The following is a 20,301-nucleotide window of genomic DNA, read 5'->3' on the forward strand; positions in this document are numbered from 1 at the left end:
TAATGATGACCATGAAACCATTGTCGATTGTTGTAAAACCCATCTGGTTCACCAATGTCCTTCAGGGAAGGAAATCTGCTGTTCTTACCTGGTCTGGCCTGCATGTGACTCCAGACCCACAGTAATATGGTGGACTCTTAAATGCCCTCTGAAATGGCCTAGCAAGCCCCTCATTTGTATCAAACCGCTACAAAGTCTCAAAAAGGGAATGAAACCAGACAGACCACCCGGCATCAACCTAGGCACCAGAAGCGACAACAGCAAACTCAGCCATGTCGACCCTGCGAAGTTGTCCTTACTATCATCTAGGAGCTAGTGCCAAAATTTGGAGAGCTGCCTCAGACTAGTCAAGCAACAGCCTGACATAGTCATCCTCACGGAATCATACAGATAATGTGCCAGACATCACCATCCCTGGGTATGTCCTGTCCCACCAACAGGACAGACCCAGCAGAGGTGATGGCACAGTGGTAAAAAGTCAGGAGGGAGTTGCGCTGGCAGTCCTCAACATCGATTCCGGACCCCATGAAGTCTCGTGGCATCAGGCCAAACTTGCTGATTATCACGTACTGCCTTCCCTCAGCTGATGAATCAGTTCTCCTCCATGTTGAACACCACTTGGAGGAAGCACTGAGGGTGGCAAGGGTGCAGAATGTACTCTGGGTGGGGGACTTCAATGTCCATCACCAAGAGTGGTTCGGTAGCACCCCTACTGACAGAGCTGGTGGAGCCCCAAAGGACTAGCTGCTAGACTGGGTCTGTGGCCAGGTGGTGAGGGAACCAGTAAGAGGGAGAAACATACTTGATCTCATCCTCACCGACCTGCCTGCCACAGATGCATCTGTCCAAGACAGTGCTAGTAGAGTGACCACCGCATAGTTGTTGTGGAGACGAAGACCCGTCTTCATATTGAGGATTCCCTCCATCGTGTTGTGTGGCACTACCACCGTGATAAATGGGATAGATTTCAAACAGATCTAACAAATCACGACTGGGCATCCATGAGGTGTCAACCTGGTGAAACTACAACACAGGACTACTTGCGTGCCAAAGAGCATAAGCAGCAAGTGATAGACAGAGCTAAGCGATCCCACAACCAACGGATCAGATCTAAGCTCTGCAATCCTGCCACATCGAGTCCTGAATGGTGGTGAGCAATTAAACAATTCACTGGAGGAGGAGGCTCCACAAATATCCCCATCCTCAATGATGGGGGGGCCCAGCACATCAGTGCCAGTAGATAATCCAGCTTAGCCTCCTACGGAGGTCCCCAGCATCGCAGTCTTCAGCGAATTCAATTCACTCCGCATGATATCAAGAAACGACTAAAGGCACCGGGTAGTGCTGAGGCTATGGGCCCTGACAATATTCTGGCAACAGTACTGAAGACTTGGGCTCCAGAACCTGCCGTGCCTCTAGCCAAGTTGTTCCAGTACAGCTACAACACTGGAATCTACCTGGCTATGTGGGAAATTGCCCAGGTATGTCCTGTACACAAAAAGCAGGACAAATCCAATCTGGCCAATTACCACCCCATCAGTCCACTCTCTATCATCAGTAAAGTAATGGAAGGGGTCATCAGCAGTGCTATCAAGCAGCACTTGCTTAGCAATAACTTGCTCACTGATGCCCAGTTTGGGTTCCACCAGGGCCACTCAGCTCCTGACCTCATGACAGCCTTGGTTCAAGCATGGACAAAAGAGCTTAACTCACGAGGTGAGGTAAGAGTGACTGCCTTTGACATCAAGGCAGCATTTCACTGAGTTTGGCAGCAAGGAGCTCTAGCAAAACTGGAGTCAATGGGTATTGGAGGGGAAACTCTCTGCTGGTTGGAGTCATACCTAGCACAAAGGAAGATGGTTGTGGTTGTTGGGTGTGAGTCATCTCAGCTCCAGACATCACTGCAGGAGTTCCTCAGGGCAATGTCCTCGGCCGAGCCATCTTCAGCTGCTTCTTCAATGACCTTCCTTCCATCATAAGGTCAGAAATGGGGATATCTGCTCATGATTGCACTATGTTCAGCACCATTTGCAACTCCTCAGTTGCTGAAGCAGTTCATGTCCAAATGCAGCAAGACCTGGACAATATACAGGATTTGGCTGACAAGTAACATTCACGTCACACAAGTGCCAGGCAATGGCCATTGCCAACAAGAGAGAATCTAACCATCGCCCTTTGACGTTCAGTGGCAATACCATCACGGAATCCACCACTACCAACATCCTGGGGGTTACCATTGAAACTGAACTGGCCTAACTATATAAATACTGTGGTTACAAGAGCAGGTCAGAGGCGAGGAATCGTGCGGTGAGAACTCACCTCCTGAGTCCCCAAGGCTTGTCCACCATCTACAAGGCAGAAGTCAGGAGTGTGATGGAACACTCCCCTCTTACCTGGATGGGTGTAGCTCCCACAGCATTCAAGAAGCTTGACACTGTCCAGGACAAAGTAGCCCACTTGATTGTCACCACATCCATAAACATTCACTCCACCACAGTAGCAGCAGTTGGGCCATCTACAAGATGCACTACAGGAATTCACCAAGGCTCCTTCAACAGCACCTTCCAAACCCACGACCACTACCATCTAGAAGGACAAGGGCAGCAGACAGATGGGAACACCACCTCTTGGAAGTTCCCCTCCAAGTCACTGACCATCCTGACCTGTAAATATATCGCTGCTCCTTCACTGTCACTGGGACAAAATCCTGGAACTCCCCCCTAACAGCGCTGTGGGTGTACCTACACCACATGGACTGCAGCGGCTCAGGAAGGCAGCTCACCACCATCTTCTCAAGGGCAACTAGGGATGGGCAATAAACCCTGGACCAGCCAGCGAAGCCCACATCCTGTGAGTGAATAAGAATAAATAAATGTTTGGGAGATTTCTAAATATAGCATGAATTGTTTTGAGGCTTTTTAAAATTTGTTGATGGGATGTTGACAAAGCTGGCAAAGCTACATTTAGTGACTATCTATAAATGTCCTGAAAAAATTAATAGGACTGAGGCTTGCTAGGGCACTTCAGAAGGCACATAGTATGGAGTAGCATGTAGGCCAGACTGGATTTGGATGGACTAAATGGATGGAACATGGCAACATAGGAAATAGGAGCAGGAGTAGACCATTTGGCCCATCGAGCCTGCTCCACCATTCAGACAGATCACGGCTGATCATCGACCTCTACGGCCAGAATATAACGCTCGTCGGGTGGGCGCGCGCCTGACCCAACCGAGAGTAAAATGATGCGCGATGACACCAGGCGAGCGTCCTGACGTCATCATGCACTCGCACAATATTTCGGTCAGCGGGCATGTGTGGGAGTTGGCAGCGCACCTGCCGGCAACTAAATTGGCCGGCCAGCATGAAATCGAGGTCGGGGGTCGCTCACAGCCGGGGGCCTGCTTCCCGTTCACTCCCGGGCCCGCCAATCACACGCAGCCAACAAGCAAGAAAAAAATTCAGGCCCGTTTCTTCAAACACACATTCACCTCCCTAATCTATTTATCCCTGTGCCAATTTGCATGTGGCTCAGATTATAACCCTTGAGGATAACTAAGTTTATTTAATACCAGGTTGAAGGACCAGTGATTTTAGTGAGAGGATCTGGGGAGATCAATTCCAGTTTTATGGATAAATGTTAATAAATGGTTAGATTTGAGTGCATGCTCATCCATAGCATTGGAATTGGCGACGAGTACAGTGAACTGACTGGGAGCTGAAACATTGTCAAAATAAAAAGAATGATGAGTCAATGGCTTCAGCACTTTCTAAGAATTAGATATGTCCAAATAGAGCAACTTCTGGCAGAGAATATTGGTAACAATATAAGTGCAATGTAAATGACAACAAAAGATAAATTAGTGACAGGAGCATAGTTTTTTTGACTCTGGGTAAGTATTAATTACTACACTCTGCAAACACTTTTCTCATTGTAATGGTATTTTTATTGGTCTAAAATTGTTTTTTTCTTTATTTTTCTTTCATGGGATGTGGATGCCACTGGCATTTGTTGTCCATCCCTAACTGCCCTTGAATTGAGCGGCTTGCTAGGCCATTTCAGAGGGTAGTTAAGAATCAACCACATTACTCTGGACCTGGAGTCGCATGTAGACCAGACCAGATTTCCATCCCTAAAGGACATTCGTGAACTAGATGAGTTTTTATGACAGTCGATGATGGTGTCAAGGCCGCTGTTAGCTTTTAATTCCAGATTTATTAATTGAATTTAAATTCCGCCAGCTGCCAGGAAACTGTGTCCCCAGCGCATTAGTCTGCGCCTCTGGGATACTAGTCCAGTGACATTAACACTATGGCACTCTTTCCCCCAATTAAAATTATTATTGCAAACCTCTTGTTACTATTTTTTTGAGCCTATGACTGCAGCAAAAGCTGTACTGCAGGCTATCCAGGAACTCAAACCTTCACAAAATTAACTAACAATGAAATCCGCTGTTAGCAGGATTTCTTTTAACATTGAGGTTTACGTTTATGTCCATAACATTGGAAATAAGTTTAACTTTGGTTTGGGCAATGAGCAGAAGAAGATAGCTGCCTTGCTCTCTCTCTATCTCCCCCTGCCCGTCCAGTACATCTTCCAATGTATCGATCAAGAAGTGAAGACTGCACAGAAACTTTACAGCTAAATACGTGTTTTTTTTTTGCAACAACAGCATCGTCATTGAGTGGGAACAAAGACTCCATTTATAGCCTTGCAATGAACCAGATGGGAACAGTAATCGTTTCTGGGTCTACTGAAAAGGTAAGTTGAATTATGATGCCGACCGTGCTTGATTGGTTCCTGTAATTGAGAAGACACCTTTTCAATTTTGGTGACCTGTTTTCCAAATGTGTTTGATGAGCTCCCTCAACTGTCAAACAGCACTTGAACTTGACATTGTGCCTTTTGACTAGCTATGATTTTTTTCATGTTTCCATGTAATTAAAGCTTAGAAAAGCCATGTGTGTATTAGATTTCACACTTTATAAAAAGTTGTGCAAGCGTCCAGATTGGGGAAATTACATTTTGCAGTTGCACTGTTTGCTGAATGCAAAAAGGGACAAGTGACCAAGAACAGTTTCTTTAAGTTTGCTTAATCTAATAATTTGCTTCTAATAATTTTCATAATGTAAATTTTTTTCTATTTCATTGGAAGGGCAATTTCTGTTTGATTTGCTTAAAATTACTGATTGAATTTATGACATTAAACAGTGTTATGATACAGCAGCTGGTAAAGGCTAAGTTATTTAAAATCCCAGTGGGAAACTTTAAACAACTGTCATAACCTATATTTTCAATTGGTATGTTTGAAATGCAGCTCTTGAGTTCAGGAATAAAACCCACCAAGCCTGAAAAGGTTTTTTATATAAATTAAATTAAACATTTATTAATTTAACAAATTTAAATGCATACACATGTCTTACAAATTACTACCACAAAATCTTTTAAATCCCCAAATTAATCACTCCCAGGTAAATCTTCACCAAGGCAACAATAACCCATAGGGCAGAATCTTCTGCCTGTTGGGTGGGCTGGCCGGGAGCAGGCATAGGCGGGCGCGGAGCCGATCGCCGCCATTTTACGTGGGCGGGCCAATTATGGCCCACCCAGCATGACACGCGCCCAGTAGCTCAGCGCTACCTGCGTGGGGGAGGAGGGAGAGTCGGGGCCTGCGCTCTTTCGCATGTGCGTGCAAAAGAGCACAGAAATCTCCCTAAGACATGGAGCTGCCTCAGGGAGATAAAGTTCACTTTTAAAGTTTGTAAAAAAGGAAAAATAAAAATGATTCAGACATGTCCTCTCATATGACAATGTCACATGAACAGGGACATGTTTATGAAGTGTCAAAAAATGTTTTATTCATTTAATAAAACCTTCATGAAACCTCATCCCACCCGCGGATGAGGTTTCATGCAAAACGCGAAGGCCGGCCGCTTGGGCTTTTCCCCTGCCCGCCAACTTTAAAGTTGGACAGGCAGCCATGTCAATTTGGTTAATTAGTTTATTAATGGCCTTGACAGGCCTTTGACAGTTCGGCGGGTGCACAGCCAACTCCGGTGCGCACCCGCCGAACGGAAGATCGGAGTGACGCATGGTGATGTCAGGACGCACGTCTGTCGTCACTGCATGTCATTTTACACGTTGGCATGCGGGGCCTGCCCCCGCACACCGACGAGAAAATTATGGCCATAGACTTTAAATAGACACCAGGCAAGGCACATTTTTAACAAATTCAAAATGAGGTTCCTTTCAATTTGTTTCCTTTGCAGACAGTTGTAGGGCTTAAAGATCACACAGATGCCCTTTACATGCATCTGGCTCATACCCAAAACTCTTTTTCTGTCTTTACCTAGCCTTCCCTTTGAATCCAAATTCTCATCGTATCACCAGGCCCTTTGAACTCCACCCCTTCTAACAATAAAACCCCTTTCATAGTACCAACTTTATTAGTAATATAATCATATTGCTTGGTGTCTCCTAGCTAGGTGCAAGATTTCACCCCCAGTCTTTAAATGGTTTATTCAACAAAATACAAATGCCCCCTCTACCTTACTGTTTAATGTCTCGAAACTGCTATACATCAAAACACCCAGTCTAGCTGGCTTTAATCCAATTAAGACACTCACATCCACAGACACAGACCCTACTACAAGTCCTGTTTAAAATAATTTCCAATAACATTATGTAGATTAATCTCTTCATGACAACAAGAATTATCCAAACATGTTAGAAGAGGAATCTTAAACAAAAACAAAAATACCTGGAAAAACTCAGCAAGTCTGGCAGCATCTGTGGAAGGGAGCACAGTTAACGTTTCGAGTTGTTTAACAGCAGGTGCCATTAGTCCCAATTTGCATAAAATATTATGAGGTGTTGGTTGTAATTAACAGGTTCTGAGAGTGTGGGATCCCAGGACATGTGCAAAGCTGATGAAACTTAAAGGTCACACAGATAATGTGAAAGCTCTATTGTTGAACCGAGATGGCACACAGGTATTTCGCATTTCTTACTATTGTTCTAGTAAAGGTCATTTTGTATTGCTCTGTGCATCAACCTTAATTGAGGGCCTTGTATAACTTCACTTTCTTCTCTTTTCTCTCCTGTTTGCTTTTGCCTCCATCTCTTGCTCCCCTTTAAATCTTTCTCTTCCCCCTCTCTTGTTCACTTCGGCCTCGCTCACTTGCTCCTCCCTTACTCAATCTTGCTTCTCTCTTTCTTTTTAATAACAAGTTATAATGAAGTTCTGTCATTTTTGAATCTGCACTGTACTATGAAATTAGTATTTTTAATCAGGGTTTGGAGGTAATGGGAGTTGCCTTTCACCAATGTATCTGTTTAATTGGTGTTGATGGAATACAGAAGAACCAGTTACCTTTGCCCTCTGCCCAATAAATGTTTCTATTATGTAGTTTGCAACTCGTGGAGCTGTTTCATCTTTTAATAATCTATTTTACTCTAGAATTTTTCCTTTGAGCTTTCAGACTACCCTTGTATGTGAACCTAGTTCCCTCTATCACAGTGGTATTACTTGCCTAGGTAATATTTGTAGCATGCCTAAGTTACACACTGAACCTTTTGCAGATTATTTTCCTTGGCTAGTCAGATCCCGTGCCTTCATGGGATCCTTTCTGGGTTCAGATGGTATCAGACGAATATTGCACTGGACAAAAACAGAAATAAAAATACCTGGAAAAACTCAGCAGGTCTGACAGCATCTGCGGAGAGGAATACAGTTAACATTTCGAGTCCGTATGACTCTTCAACAGAACTAAGGAAAAATAGAAGAGAGGTGAAATATAAGCTGGTTTAAGGGGTGGGTGGGACAAGTAGAGCTGGATAGAGGGCCAGTAATAGGTGGAGATTGCCAAAAGATGTCATAGACAAAAGGACAAAGAGGTGTTGACGGTGGTGATATTAGCTAAGAAATGTGCTAATAGGTGACATTAAGGGTAGAAAGCAGGACGAGCAAGGTACAGATAGCCCTAGTGGGGGTGGGGTAGGGGGAAGGGATCGAAATAGGTTAAAAAGTAGAGATAAAACAATGGATGGAAATACATTTAAAAATAATGGAAATAGGTGGGAAAAGAAAAAATCTATATAAATTATTGGAAAAAAGGGGGATCGGAAAGGGGTGAGGATGGAGGAGAGAGTTCATGATCTAAAGTTGTTGAACTCAATATTCAGTCCGGAAGGCTGTAAAGTGCCTAGTCGGAAGATGAGGTGCTGTTCCTCCAGTTTGCGTTGAGCTTCACTGGAACATTGCAGCAGGCCAAGAATGAACATGTGGGCATGAGAGCAGCGTGGAGTGTTGAAATGGCAAGCGACAGGGAGGTCTGGGTCATGCTTGCGGACAGACCGAAGGTGTTCCACAAAGCGGTCACCCAGTCTGCGTTTGGTCTCTCCAATGTAGAGGAAACCGCATTAGGAGCAGTTCGGCAGGGTAGTTGGGGGGTGGGCGCCATTAGTCGAGAGGTCGAGTGATTGGGGGGTAGTCAGGGGTTGGGGGGGTGTAGTCAGCAGGTATGGAAGGGTAATTGGTGGGCCGTGAGTGTAGTCGGGGGAGAAGATGGTGAGGGGTAGTCTGGGGATTCAGTTTGGTAGTAAGGAGAATGGGGATGGTAGACAGGGTATCCAGGGGGGGTTAGTTGGGGGAGTGGGGAATAGTCGGGGGTTCAATCTGGTAGCCGGGAGGTAGACAGGGTGTCGGCGGGGGTGGCTATTCGGGGAACAGGGTGGTAGTGGGGTGGAGGGGTGTGGGGGGGATAGTCAGGAGGTCCAGTGATTTGTGGTCAGGTGAAGTCAGCACTGTAGTTACCCATGTGTTAGAAGTGGTTTTAATCCTGCTAGGCCTTGAATCCCTGAACAAGACTTGACAGAATCACAGAATTTTAACGGCACCGAAAGAGGCCATTTGGCCCATCATATCTGCACCGGCTCTCCAAATGAGCATTCTGACCCAGTGCCATTACCCTGCCTTTTCCCCATACCCTTGCATATTACTTCTTTTCAAATAATCATCTAATGCCCTCTTGAATGCCTCGATTGAACCTGCCTCCACCACACTTCTAGGCAGTGCATTCCACACCCGAGCCACTCACTGTGTGAAAAAGTTTTTTCTCACGTCACATTTACCTCTTTTGCAAATTAATTTAAATCTGTGCTCTCTTGTTCCTGATCCTTTTACAAGTAGGAAGAGCTTCTCCCTATCTACTCTGTCCAGCCCCATCATGATTTTGAACATCTCTATCAAATCTCTTAACCTTCTTCTCTCCAAGGAGAACAGTCTCAACCTCTCCAATCTATCCTCATAGCTGAAGTTTCTTATCCCTGGAACCATTCTTGTAAACCCCTTCTGCACTCTCTCCAATGCATTCACATCCTTCCTATAATGTGGTGTCCAGAACTGTACACAATGTTTTAACTGAGGTCTAACGAGTGTCTTATATAAATTCAACATAACTTCTCTGCTCTTGTACTCTATTCCCCTATTAATAAAACCCAGGCTACTGTATGCTTTATTAACTGCTTTCTCCACTTATCCTGCCACCTCCATTGATCTATGCACATATGCACCCAAGTCTTTCGGTTCCTGCGCCCCCTTCAAAATTTCACCCCTTATTTTATATTGACTGTCCATGATCTTCCTACCAAAATGCATCACCCCACACTTCCCTGCATTGAACTTCATCTGCCACCTATCTGCCCACTCCACCAACTTGTCTGTGTCCTCTTGAAGTTCTACACCATCCTCCTCGCAGTTCACAACACTCCCAAGCTTCGTATCATCCGCAAACTTTGAAATTGTCCCCGATGTACCAAGATCTAGGTCATTAATATATATCAGGAAAAGCAAGAGACCCAATACTGACCCCTGAGGGACTCCACTACAAACCTTCCTCCAGCCCGAAAAATACCCATTGACCATTACTCTCAGCTTCCTATTTTTCAGCCAATTTTGTATCCATTTTGCTACTACCCCATTAATTCCATGAGCAATAACTTTTCTCACAAGCCTGTTGTGTGGCACTGTGTCAAATGTCTTTTCAAAGTGCCTGTACATCACATCAACAGCATTACCCTCATCGACCTTTTCTGTTACCTCTTCAAAAAACTCCAGCAAGTGAGTTAAACACCATTTCCCCTTTAGAAATCCATGCTGGCTCTTCCGTATCAACCCATATTTTTCCATGTGACTATTAATTCTATCCTGAATAATTGTTTCTAGAATCTTGCCCGCCACTGAAGTTAAACTGACTGGTCTGTAATTGATGGGCTTAACCTTTTTTGACCAAGGTCATAATGTTTGCAATTTTCCAGTCCTCTAGCACCACCCCTGAGTCTAGGGAAGATTGAAAGATTATTGCCAGTGCCCTTGCAATTTCTAATCTCACTTCCTTCAATATCCTTGGATGCATCTCATCCAGCCCCAGTGCCTTGTCAACTTTTAAGTACTAACTATCTATCCAATACTCCCTCCTTATCAATTTTGAATCCTTCTAGTAACAGAGTTTCCTCGCCTGTCACCATGGCCTAGGTAACATCTACCTCCTTGGTAAAGACAGATGCAAAGTATTCATGTAATACCTCCTCCATGGCCCCTTCATCCATGTGACTACTAATTCTATCCCAAATAATTATTTCTAGAATCTTGCCCACCACTTTTCCTTGTTAACTGCCCTGCTAAGAGAGCCAGAAGCATCTGAAGTCTCTGATTTAAATCTTAGTATTGAATGGTTCCCTGTGCAGGGTAATTGCCTGTCAGAAGTTTGAACTTCCCAGTCGATTCCCACCAAGGGACGATCGGCGGGTCCCCCAGCGCATCTCCTGGTTAGCTCCCGGGTACGACCCACCAGAGATTGGAAGTTACAGACCAGAGTTTTCAACTGCTGTGCTAAACTATGATGCAAGTAATTTCCTTACCTAGAGATTTATTTTTGTTTGCTCACTACCTATGTAAACCAGCTGACCTGATGAATTCTGCTCAAGATTTAGGCAGAGATCCTGATTTCGAAGAGATTCAAAAACAAAAGCCACTGTGACTCACTGTATTTTTAAAAAAAACCGAAGAGTTGTAAATGAAAAATATTTTCAAACAAATTGGGCATATGTTGTTTGTTTGTGGAACTTGAGTGGCTTGTCTCCCCCTGTTGACACCTGTCTTCAGATAATCCAACATAATCGTTGCAACAATTGTAACATGATGAACTGACATTCTGAGTGAACCTAATCTATTGAGTGTCATAATATTAAAATAGTCTTTGAAGAGATGCTTCATTTTTTGTCACAATGGCAGAACTGAGAGCAGCTCCGCTTTGGGAATTCCTGTGCTACTGAGGAATATTCCTTCACTGAACGATTGATCTTCACCGTACTGTTGTGGCAAGATGCCAAGTAAGACCAAATGATCACTGACAAAGCCTAGGGGTTGGAGAAATCTCCTACAAAATTAACTTTATGAGCTTTTTGAAAACAAATTTAACATAGGAAGTATTTATATATGGTTATGAGTGAACTATCGTTGTGCTTATGAAGTATGTTACAACTAACCGCGTTGTAAACGGGCTTGATGGCAGAGAAGGCAAGAGGTTGGAAATTTCTTCTCAGCGACGCACTTGCTTTTTGAGCAGGGTGGAAGAAAGGAAAATGGATGTACTACTTTTCACGCCAGCTCAGTTTGCAATAATCCTTGAGAGGATCAGCCCACAACAATTGCCATGTTGTCCTTATCCTAAACGGGTTTGTAATTGGTTTGAAGCTTTCTGTTGGTGCAGTTGACAGCAAAACTTTTCTGTTTTTATCCCTTAGTGTTTATCTGGCAGCTCTGATGGAACCATCCGTCTGTGGTCCTTGGGACAACAGAGGTGCATAGCAACCTATCGCGTCCACGATGAAGGAGTTTGGGCACTGCAGGTCAACGAAGCCTTTACGCATGTCTACTCGGGAGGACGAGATCGAAAAATCTACTGCACGGACCTCCGGAATCCAGATATTCGAATTCTGATTTGTGAAGAAAAAGCACCAGTTCTCAAGGTACAACCAGAAAAATTAGGCACAACTTTTGGCAACACTGCAGCGCTCAAGAACTTGATTTTTCAAATCTTTTTGCATGAAATAGATAGATACAATACTGCAAACAGACCAAAGGTTAAGTAGTGAGGATAGGAATCAGAATATTAAAGGTGATTTTTTTTTAAAAAAAGCACTACCCTCTGAACCAACAAATATGAAGCAAGGTAAAGTTGTCAGGTAGCAGATGGCAGGAAGCTGCAACCCTTTGGGCATCAGCACAACTACTTCGTGTGACATGAAGATCTTGTTGCCTTCAGATCATTCGTTGCCACTTGCAAAGCTTTAGAGAATGAGGAAGAGGGGCAAAAAAGACTCCGCAACCTATTCAGGAAGAATCCAATCGCTAAGGGAGGCAACCCAAGCAGTGTTTATGGCTGCGAAGAAGAAACCAATCTGAAATACACACAACAGCTTAAATTTACGTAGTGCCTTTAATGCTTTTGAGGAGTATTATAAAAGTCACTAAGCCACATAAGAGGATGTTAGGTCATAGATCAAAGTACTTAAGTTTACAACACAGAAACAGCCATTCAATCTAACCAGTCCAAAGCATTTATGCTACTTACTTAAAATTATTGGTTTATAATGCAAAAACAAACTTTTAATATGCAAAAGATACGTACAGTGACAGAAGTGTCTGCAAATACTTGATTGGCTGTTTGGTGTCCAATATCACTTTAGAGCATGATTTCCGCTTAATGAGACAAGGCAGGTGCTGCTTTTAGGGTTGACTCAGAGCTGCATGTGAATGTGTTTTAAGAGAGAAAATACCTAAATTAGAAGGGTGAAAATGTTAAAGAAGAAACGAACAAAAAACATTGCAGGATAAAAAAGGGAAGAAACAACCTTTAAAGAGAGATGGGCACTGAAGTATTTCAGTTCTAACTCATCAGTGATACAGTATGGCATACTGCTCTGCTTGCTAGTTTGTTTTTCTTTGGCTCCTGAGAATAATATTTCATCAAGGGATAGAATTTTCAAGAGTGTGCAATGTACACTGAGTCTATACTTACAACATTTGTCAGTCGTTCAACAAACAGAGTAGGGGGTGAAGTGATGCAGTAGATATCTGGGTTCTTGAGAATTTATCTAACAGATCACTGTGGTTGTAAGTGCTGCTCCATGAAGGGAGGCAAAACTTCTCAGTAGTGATTTTAAAGCCATACATGACACTTTGAGATTAATTTGACAACTTTGTTCCTTTTTTGTATTGGCTTTTCCAATTTCTTTTTCCTTTTCTTGCCCTTCCTTTCCTGAAGTCGGTGTCTGATTCTGCAGGTGCTAATGGCCGTGCCTCCATCCTGTGCAGAGTTTGCTGGTAAATAGCTCAGCTGTGGGAGGATAGCACAGCTGGGCCCGCCCCCAGCCACACCAGTTGTGTGCACCCATCCGTGGTAGGAAATATAACGGAATTCCACTAAAGGAGAGAATAGGGAACATCTAGAAAAGAAAATTATAATGAATAATCAGCATAGATTTCAAAAGGGAAATCTTGTTTCACCAACATTCTTGAATTTTTTGAGGAGGTGACAGAGAGTAAAGAATGGTAATGCAGTTAATGTAATTGATCTGGATATTCAAAAAGCCTTTGGTGAGGTGCCCCACAATACATTGAGAATAAGGTCAAAGAATGCAGAGTCAGGGGATAAGTAACAGATTGGATAGCTAGTTGGGTTCAAGGCAAAGCAGAGTGCGCAGGTAAAGGACAGTTATTCAGAGTGGCAAATAGGGAGAGATGGTGGCGTAGTGGTAATGTCAGTGGACTAGTAATCCAGAGGCCCAGGCTAATGCTTTGGAGACGTGGGTTCGGATCTGACTAAGGAACTGGTGGAATTTAAATTCATTTAATAATTCTGGAATATAAAGCTAGTCACAGTAATGGTGACCATGACAACTATCATCAATTGTCATAAAAACCCAACTAATGTCCTTTATGGAAGGAAATCTGCCACTCTAACCTTGTCTGGCCTACGTGTGACTCCAGACCCATAACAATGTGGTTGACTCCTAGCAAGCCACTCAGTTTCAAGGGCATGCTGGCCCTGCCAATGATGGCCATGTTCTGTGAATGAATAAAGAATGAAAAAAGTGGTGTTACACAAGTGCTGGGACTCCTGCTGTTCACAATTTATATTAACAATTCAGACTTTGGAATCAAAAACACAATTGCTACATTTGCGGATGATGCCAAATTGGGGAAGAATAGTCTATACTGAGGAGGACTGCAACAAATTACAGGAGGACATGAATAAATTTACAGAATGGGCAAATAATTGGCAAATGAAGATCAGATAAATGTGAAGTTTTGTTAGTAAGATTAGGGAGATCACTTATGACTTGGAAGGTGCAAGTCTAGGTGGGGTGGAAGAACAAAGGAATCTTGGAGTACAAATAGACGAATCACTAAAAGTTGCACCACAGGTTACAAACCCATGTAAAAATAAAGAAAACCAAGCATTAGGCCTTATTACAAGAAGAATGACAGATGATCTTATTGAAGCATATAAGATTATGAGGGGGCTTGACAGGATAGATGTGAAGAGGATGTTTCTCCTTGTGGGGGAATCTAGAACTAGGGGGAACAGTTTAAAAACAAGGGGTCTTCCATTTAAGATGGAGATGAGGAGGAATTTCTTCCCTGAGAGTTGCCAGTGGGGATTCTTTTCCCCAGGGAGCAATGGAGACTGGGTTATTGAATGTATTCAAGGTTAAGTTACAGATTTTTGATCAACAAGGGAGTCAAAATGTTATGGGGGGCAAACAGGAAAGTGGAGTTGATGCCACAATCGGATCAGCCATGATCTTTGGCAGAGGAGGCTCGAAGGGCAGAATGGTCTACTCCTACTCCTATTTCTTATGTTCTGATGATCTTGTGATTCTAGATGGATAGAATTGAAAAGTAGGGAAGTTATACTAGACCTCTGTTGAACCTTGGTTAAGTCACACACATCGTATCAGGAAAGGATAAACAGACTGGGTCTCTTTTCTCTTGGAAAAAGAAGGCTGAGGGGTGGTCTAATAGAGGTCTTTAAAATTATGAAAAGTTTTGACAGTGGTTACAGAGAGAATGTTTTTACTTGTGGAGAGAAGCATAACTAGTGGTCATCAATATAAGTTAATCACCAAGAAATCCAATAGGGAATTCAGAAAGAAACTCCTTTACCCAAAGAGTGGTAAGAATGGAGAACTCTCTACTCCAGGAAGTAGTTGAAACAAATAGTATCGATGCATTTAAGGGGAAGCTAGAAAAGCATACAAGGGAGAAGGGAATAGAGGGTTACAATAATAGATTTAGATGAAGAAAGATGGGAAGAGGCTATGGTTGTTGGAGGTCAGTCGTCTCAGCACCAGGACATCACTGCAGGAGTTCCTCAGGGTAGTGTCCTCGGCCCAACCATCTTCAGCTGCTTCATCAATGATCTTCCTTCCATCATAAAGCCAGAAGTGGGGATGTTTGCTGATGATTGCATGATTGTTCAGCACTATTCGTGACTCCTCAGATACTGAAGTAGTCTATGTCCAAATGCAGCAAGACCTGGACAATATCTGACAGGTGGCAAGTAGCATTTGCACCACACAAGTGCCAGGCAATGACCATCTTCAACAAGAGAGAATCTAACATTCGCCCCTTGACATTCAATGGCATTACCATCACTGAATCCCCCACTATCAATATCCTGGGGGTTAACCATTGACCAGAAACTGAACTGGACTAGCCATATAAATACTGTGGCTGCAAGAGGTCAGAGGCTCAGAACCCCGCAGCGAGTAAATCACCTCCTGACTCCCCACAACCTGCCCACCATCTACAAGTCAGGAGTGTGTTGGAATACTCCCCACTTGCCTGGATGAGTGCAACTCCTACAACACTCAAGAAGCTGGACACTGTCCAGAACAAAGCAGCCCGCTTGATTGGCACCACATCCACAAATACTCACTCCCTCCACCACTGACACACAGTAGCAACAGTGTGTATCATCTACAAGATGCACTGTAGGAATTCACCAAGGCTCCTTAGACAGCACCCTCCAACCCAGGACACTACCAGCAAGAAGGACAAGGGCAGCAGATAGATGGGACCACCTGGAAGTTCCCCTCCAAGTCACTCAGCATCCTGACTTGGAAATATATCGCTGTCCCTTCACTGCCGCTGGGTCAAACTCCAGGAACTCCCTTCCACCAGCACTGTGGTGTACCTACACCACATGGACTGCAGCAGTTCAAGAAGGCAGCTCACCACCGCCTTCTCAAGGCCAACTAGGGATGTGCAATAAATGCTGGCACAGCCAGCGAAGCCCACATCCCGTGAACGAATAAAAAAACGCTTCCTGTTCTTTATGTATATATCTGAATCAAATCCCATCTAATCTCTGCCTCTGTCTGAATGGAATATCTGAGTTCAGTTACTGCAGCTGCAGCTGAAACCTTTATAATCTTGTCCAGTTCTGCTTCTGCCTGGCAGCAACTAGCACGCAACTTGGCAGATATACCTCTTCTTCCTTGTGGCTGATGTAGATGGAGAGCAACAACTTAGCCTGCAGATGGTTAAACTGTGCCCTGTTCTGGGTGACCATAGTCACCCAGCTACTTCTGGTCCATACCAGTGCACCAAGTAGACAAGGGTCATTGCTGATGTCAGAAGCACAAATGCTCTTGCTCCCCAGCTTGTGCTTGTTAATTTTTGGACCAGGTTGACCCTTGTCTTCCTCTTGGCTGCTACCTTTGTCCAAGGATCATGGAAGTTAATGCACAGTTCAACTTCACTCCGAAGTAGATTGGAGTTGGAGTATTGCTGGAGAAGATCACTTTCAGGTTTTTCACTGATTTCCGGGGTAGTCACGTTTAAAATCTTGTTGAAGCCCTTTCCACAAAAGTGGGCCAAATCCATTTCAATGAGATGCCCATCATATTCATTTTGTGCAGCATTTGGATTATGGATTTTGAGAGACCTGAGCATCTAGTGAATCTTTCATCCCTCCAAGAATGTCTTTTGGAAATACCAATATCCACACATTGTGTTGATAGTGTTGCCCTCGAGCCTTATGACACCTAGGAGATTTACTAAAAATTGGGGAACAGTGTGGTTCAAAGCAGCTTTAAAATTTGCAGCTGTTTGAGTATTGCTATCATTTCTGCAAGAAGTTTTCATCATGTTCGCTCTGCCTAACTCTCGATTAAGTTTTGTTCTGTTAGTGTTAGGTATTAACCGTGTGCTCCCTTTTAACTTCTCTGTATTTTAACTTAATTTGCAGATGGAGATTGATCGATCAGCTGATCCAGCTCCAGCTATCTGGGTAGCCACCACAAAATCGTCAGTGAATAAATGGGTGAATATGTTTGTGCTCATGCAAACTACATCGTACTTATTTAATGTTGCAGCCCAGTCCAAGTGTTGCTTATTGACATCATATCTGCTAATGCGCATGTTGTATGGAACAATTCACATTATTACCATATTGATGCACGCATCGTCTGCTCGACAAACTTGAGCACTTTTCTTTTGTCCATCCTTGCTCCCCACTCTTCTGCCCCACAATTTTAAAGAATGGTTTAGGAAGCAGCATGGGCCAAATGGTCTTTCCTATTAGTTTCTACCTTGTGAAAGGCCCCACCCCAACTCAAACTGATTTTCCTTTTTTAAAAAAAAATGGAGCTTATATGCAAATACAGTGCAACGTGGAGTCATATAGTTTCAACCTTGAGCAGCCCCTCTTCACTAAGTTCCAATTCTCAACCGCTGATAAGTTTGCGGTGTAATCTGTGTGCTCATTTGTACTTTACTAAAACCTGCAGTCTAAGCTTGAAACTTTTACTTTAAAAAAATAAATCCCTCTTCAGATCCGTTTCAGGATCCTGATTTTGAAACAGTTTCACAAACACTGGTGGGGGACAAGTTGCCACATTGGTAGAAGAATAGGCTGACTGTCTTTCCACCCAACTTGGGAGCTTTAATTGTTTCAGCCTTAAGTAGTCCTGCTAAACTGGCTATCCTAAAATGGTGGGGGAGGGGTTGGCAGGGAGAGGAGAAAATATTTCTTTTAAAAATTTGCAGGTGTTCCAACATGCTGTGTATATAGTGATGTTTGTCTGTGTACACATACACATTTTATAATCATCTCTGGCATCTTTTGACTCTAATAAGAGTGGAACAACTGAAGGAGCAACCAAGCTTCTTCAGTCAGAAGTGCTTCTTAAATTTATCCACACTGCCAGTATTTTATGGTGAAGCACCTCTTTAAAATGTTGAGTTTTGTTAACTTCAAACAGTTTAAACATTCACATAGAAGAAATGGGAGCCCGATTACTGTTTTCTGTTCCAGTGATATGATTTATGTTTGCGGTATAGGCGTTGTAGCATCAGCATTCCCACTAAAGATTTATAGAGGTTCTCCGAATTTGCTTTAAATGGTGCATTGTGGCTGTAGCATCATAACCCTGTGAGTCAGTGAAGAATGGGCAGCCAAGGCAGTTTATCAAAGAAGTTTATTCAATGAGATAAACATTTACAGTTAATTCTGTAAGATCCTAGGAGGCCTGGACATTCTCTTCTTTCTGTTTCCTGCCCTAGCAACTATGGCCCTTCAGCCAAGGGACTAGGTAAGCAAAATCCAGCTGATGGTCTTAACTCTCACAATAAGGTTAACAGAAAACACTGCAGAGCACAAAAAAACAATGCTGATATTGAGGGGCTGAATCAATTATTTTTATCTCGACTATTTTTGTTAAGAACCAATGTAATTTCTGAATTTAATGTTTTGTGGTTTGAATATTTAAGTTTGGGGCTTAAATAAATCTGTTATTGCTTCTGTGCTTCCTTGATAAAGAGGAATATTAAAGGGCATCATAAGCAAGCAGGCAAGACTGGGTGGCACACAAATAAACCCCACATAGACTACAGTTCATAGAATAATGCAACACAGAAGGAAGTCAATCCCCCACCCCCATTACTCTTGCTTGTTGTCCTGCAAAATTTTTGTCTTCAAGTATTTATCCAGTTCTCTTTTGGAAGTTGCTATTGAATCTGCTTCAATCGGCCATTACCCATTTTTTCCTCCTGTTGCCTCTCGTTCTTTTGCCAATTACCAAGCATCCTTCCATTGGAAACTGTTTCTCTTTATTTGCTCTATCATGTCAGTTCATGGTTTTGAATTTCTCCATCAAATCTCCTCTTAACCTTCTCTGCATTGCATTGAGTTAAGAGATACAGCCTAGTGTTCTCAGAAAATTATAAAAATTAAGATGTGGAAATCCACTTGAAGCCATTGTTTTTTTCCTCCTGAAACCTCAGCTTTGATATAGCTAGACCTATATATTTGACATTTTAAAATGGATGCATAACTGAGGAAAATACCTGTGTTCTGTGTGGACGTGACTTAACCAAAGTTTTTTGTAATTTGTCTTGCAGTCCACGAAGGGTATTCAGAATTTTAGGGCATCTGGTGATTATGACAATGATTGCAGCGCGCCCTTAGTTCCTCTTTGTCCACAGCCTGAGCAAGTAATTAAAGGTATGTGTCACTTACCTAGCAATGCATTTATTTCTCGCTTGACCATATAAATGCTGTGTGGTATCTTCTAATACTCATAGGCTCGATTAGCCTGGGATGAGCTTCTTGCGGCCAGTTAGCAGCAGGTTAGGAGCTGGAAACACTTGGGATTTTCCCACAGATGCTGCCTAACCTGCTGAGTATTTCCTTATTTCACTTACAGATTTTCCAGCATCTAAAGAAGAAGAAAGCCTTGCATTTATATAGAGCCTTTTGTAACCCAAAGACAATGATGTGTTATTTTAGGAAACCTGATAGCTAATTCATGCACAGCCAGCTCCCACAACAGCAATGTGATAATGACTAGATAATTTGTTTTTGTCATGTTGATAAGAGAGATAAATGTTGGCCAGGATACTGGGGAGAACTCCCCTACTCTCCTTCATAATAATGCCATGCGATCCTTTTATGTCTTCCTGAGAGCGGCAGAGAGGGCCTCAGTTTAGTGTCTCCTTCAAAGGATGGCAGCTCCAACAGAACTACACTTCACTGTACTGACAGCCTAGCTATTTGTGCTCTTACATCCTAGTAGCAGTCTTTGTTATTTTCTGTTAACAAGATACCCTTAGTATTTCTTTTTGAATGTCATCCTCCCCCTCCTTGCCATGGGAGGGGAAGGTATGGGAATTAAAATACTAATAAAAAGACACCAGATTAATCAAAAGAAGAAAATTAAATGCCAGAA

At 43.1% G+C, this 20,301-nt stretch overlaps 1 protein-coding gene across 1 annotated transcript in view; it reads left to right on the top strand.

Moving 5' to 3' along the window:
• Positions 1 to 20,301, top strand: part of wdr48a (WD repeat domain 48a) — a 128,043-nt gene that overhangs the window by 40,120 nt on the left and 67,622 nt on the right. Inside the window, exons 6-10 of the mRNA XM_078536797.1 lie at positions 4,673 to 4,761; positions 6,891 to 6,992; positions 11,806 to 12,030; positions 17,322 to 17,396; positions 19,475 to 19,577. Of these exons, the coding sequence (XP_078392923.1) occupies positions 4,673 to 4,761; positions 6,891 to 6,992; positions 11,806 to 12,030; positions 17,322 to 17,396; positions 19,475 to 19,577 (594 nt within the window). The remainder of the gene's footprint in view (positions 1 to 4,672; positions 4,762 to 6,890; positions 6,993 to 11,805; positions 12,031 to 17,321; positions 17,397 to 19,474; positions 19,578 to 20,301) is intronic.

Source organism: Cetorhinus maximus, chromosome 3 (genome assembly GCF_964194155.1).
Source record: "Cetorhinus maximus chromosome 3, sCetMax3.hap1.1, whole genome shotgun sequence".
Taxonomy (NCBI): domain Eukaryota; kingdom Metazoa; phylum Chordata; class Chondrichthyes; order Lamniformes; family Cetorhinidae; genus Cetorhinus; species Cetorhinus maximus.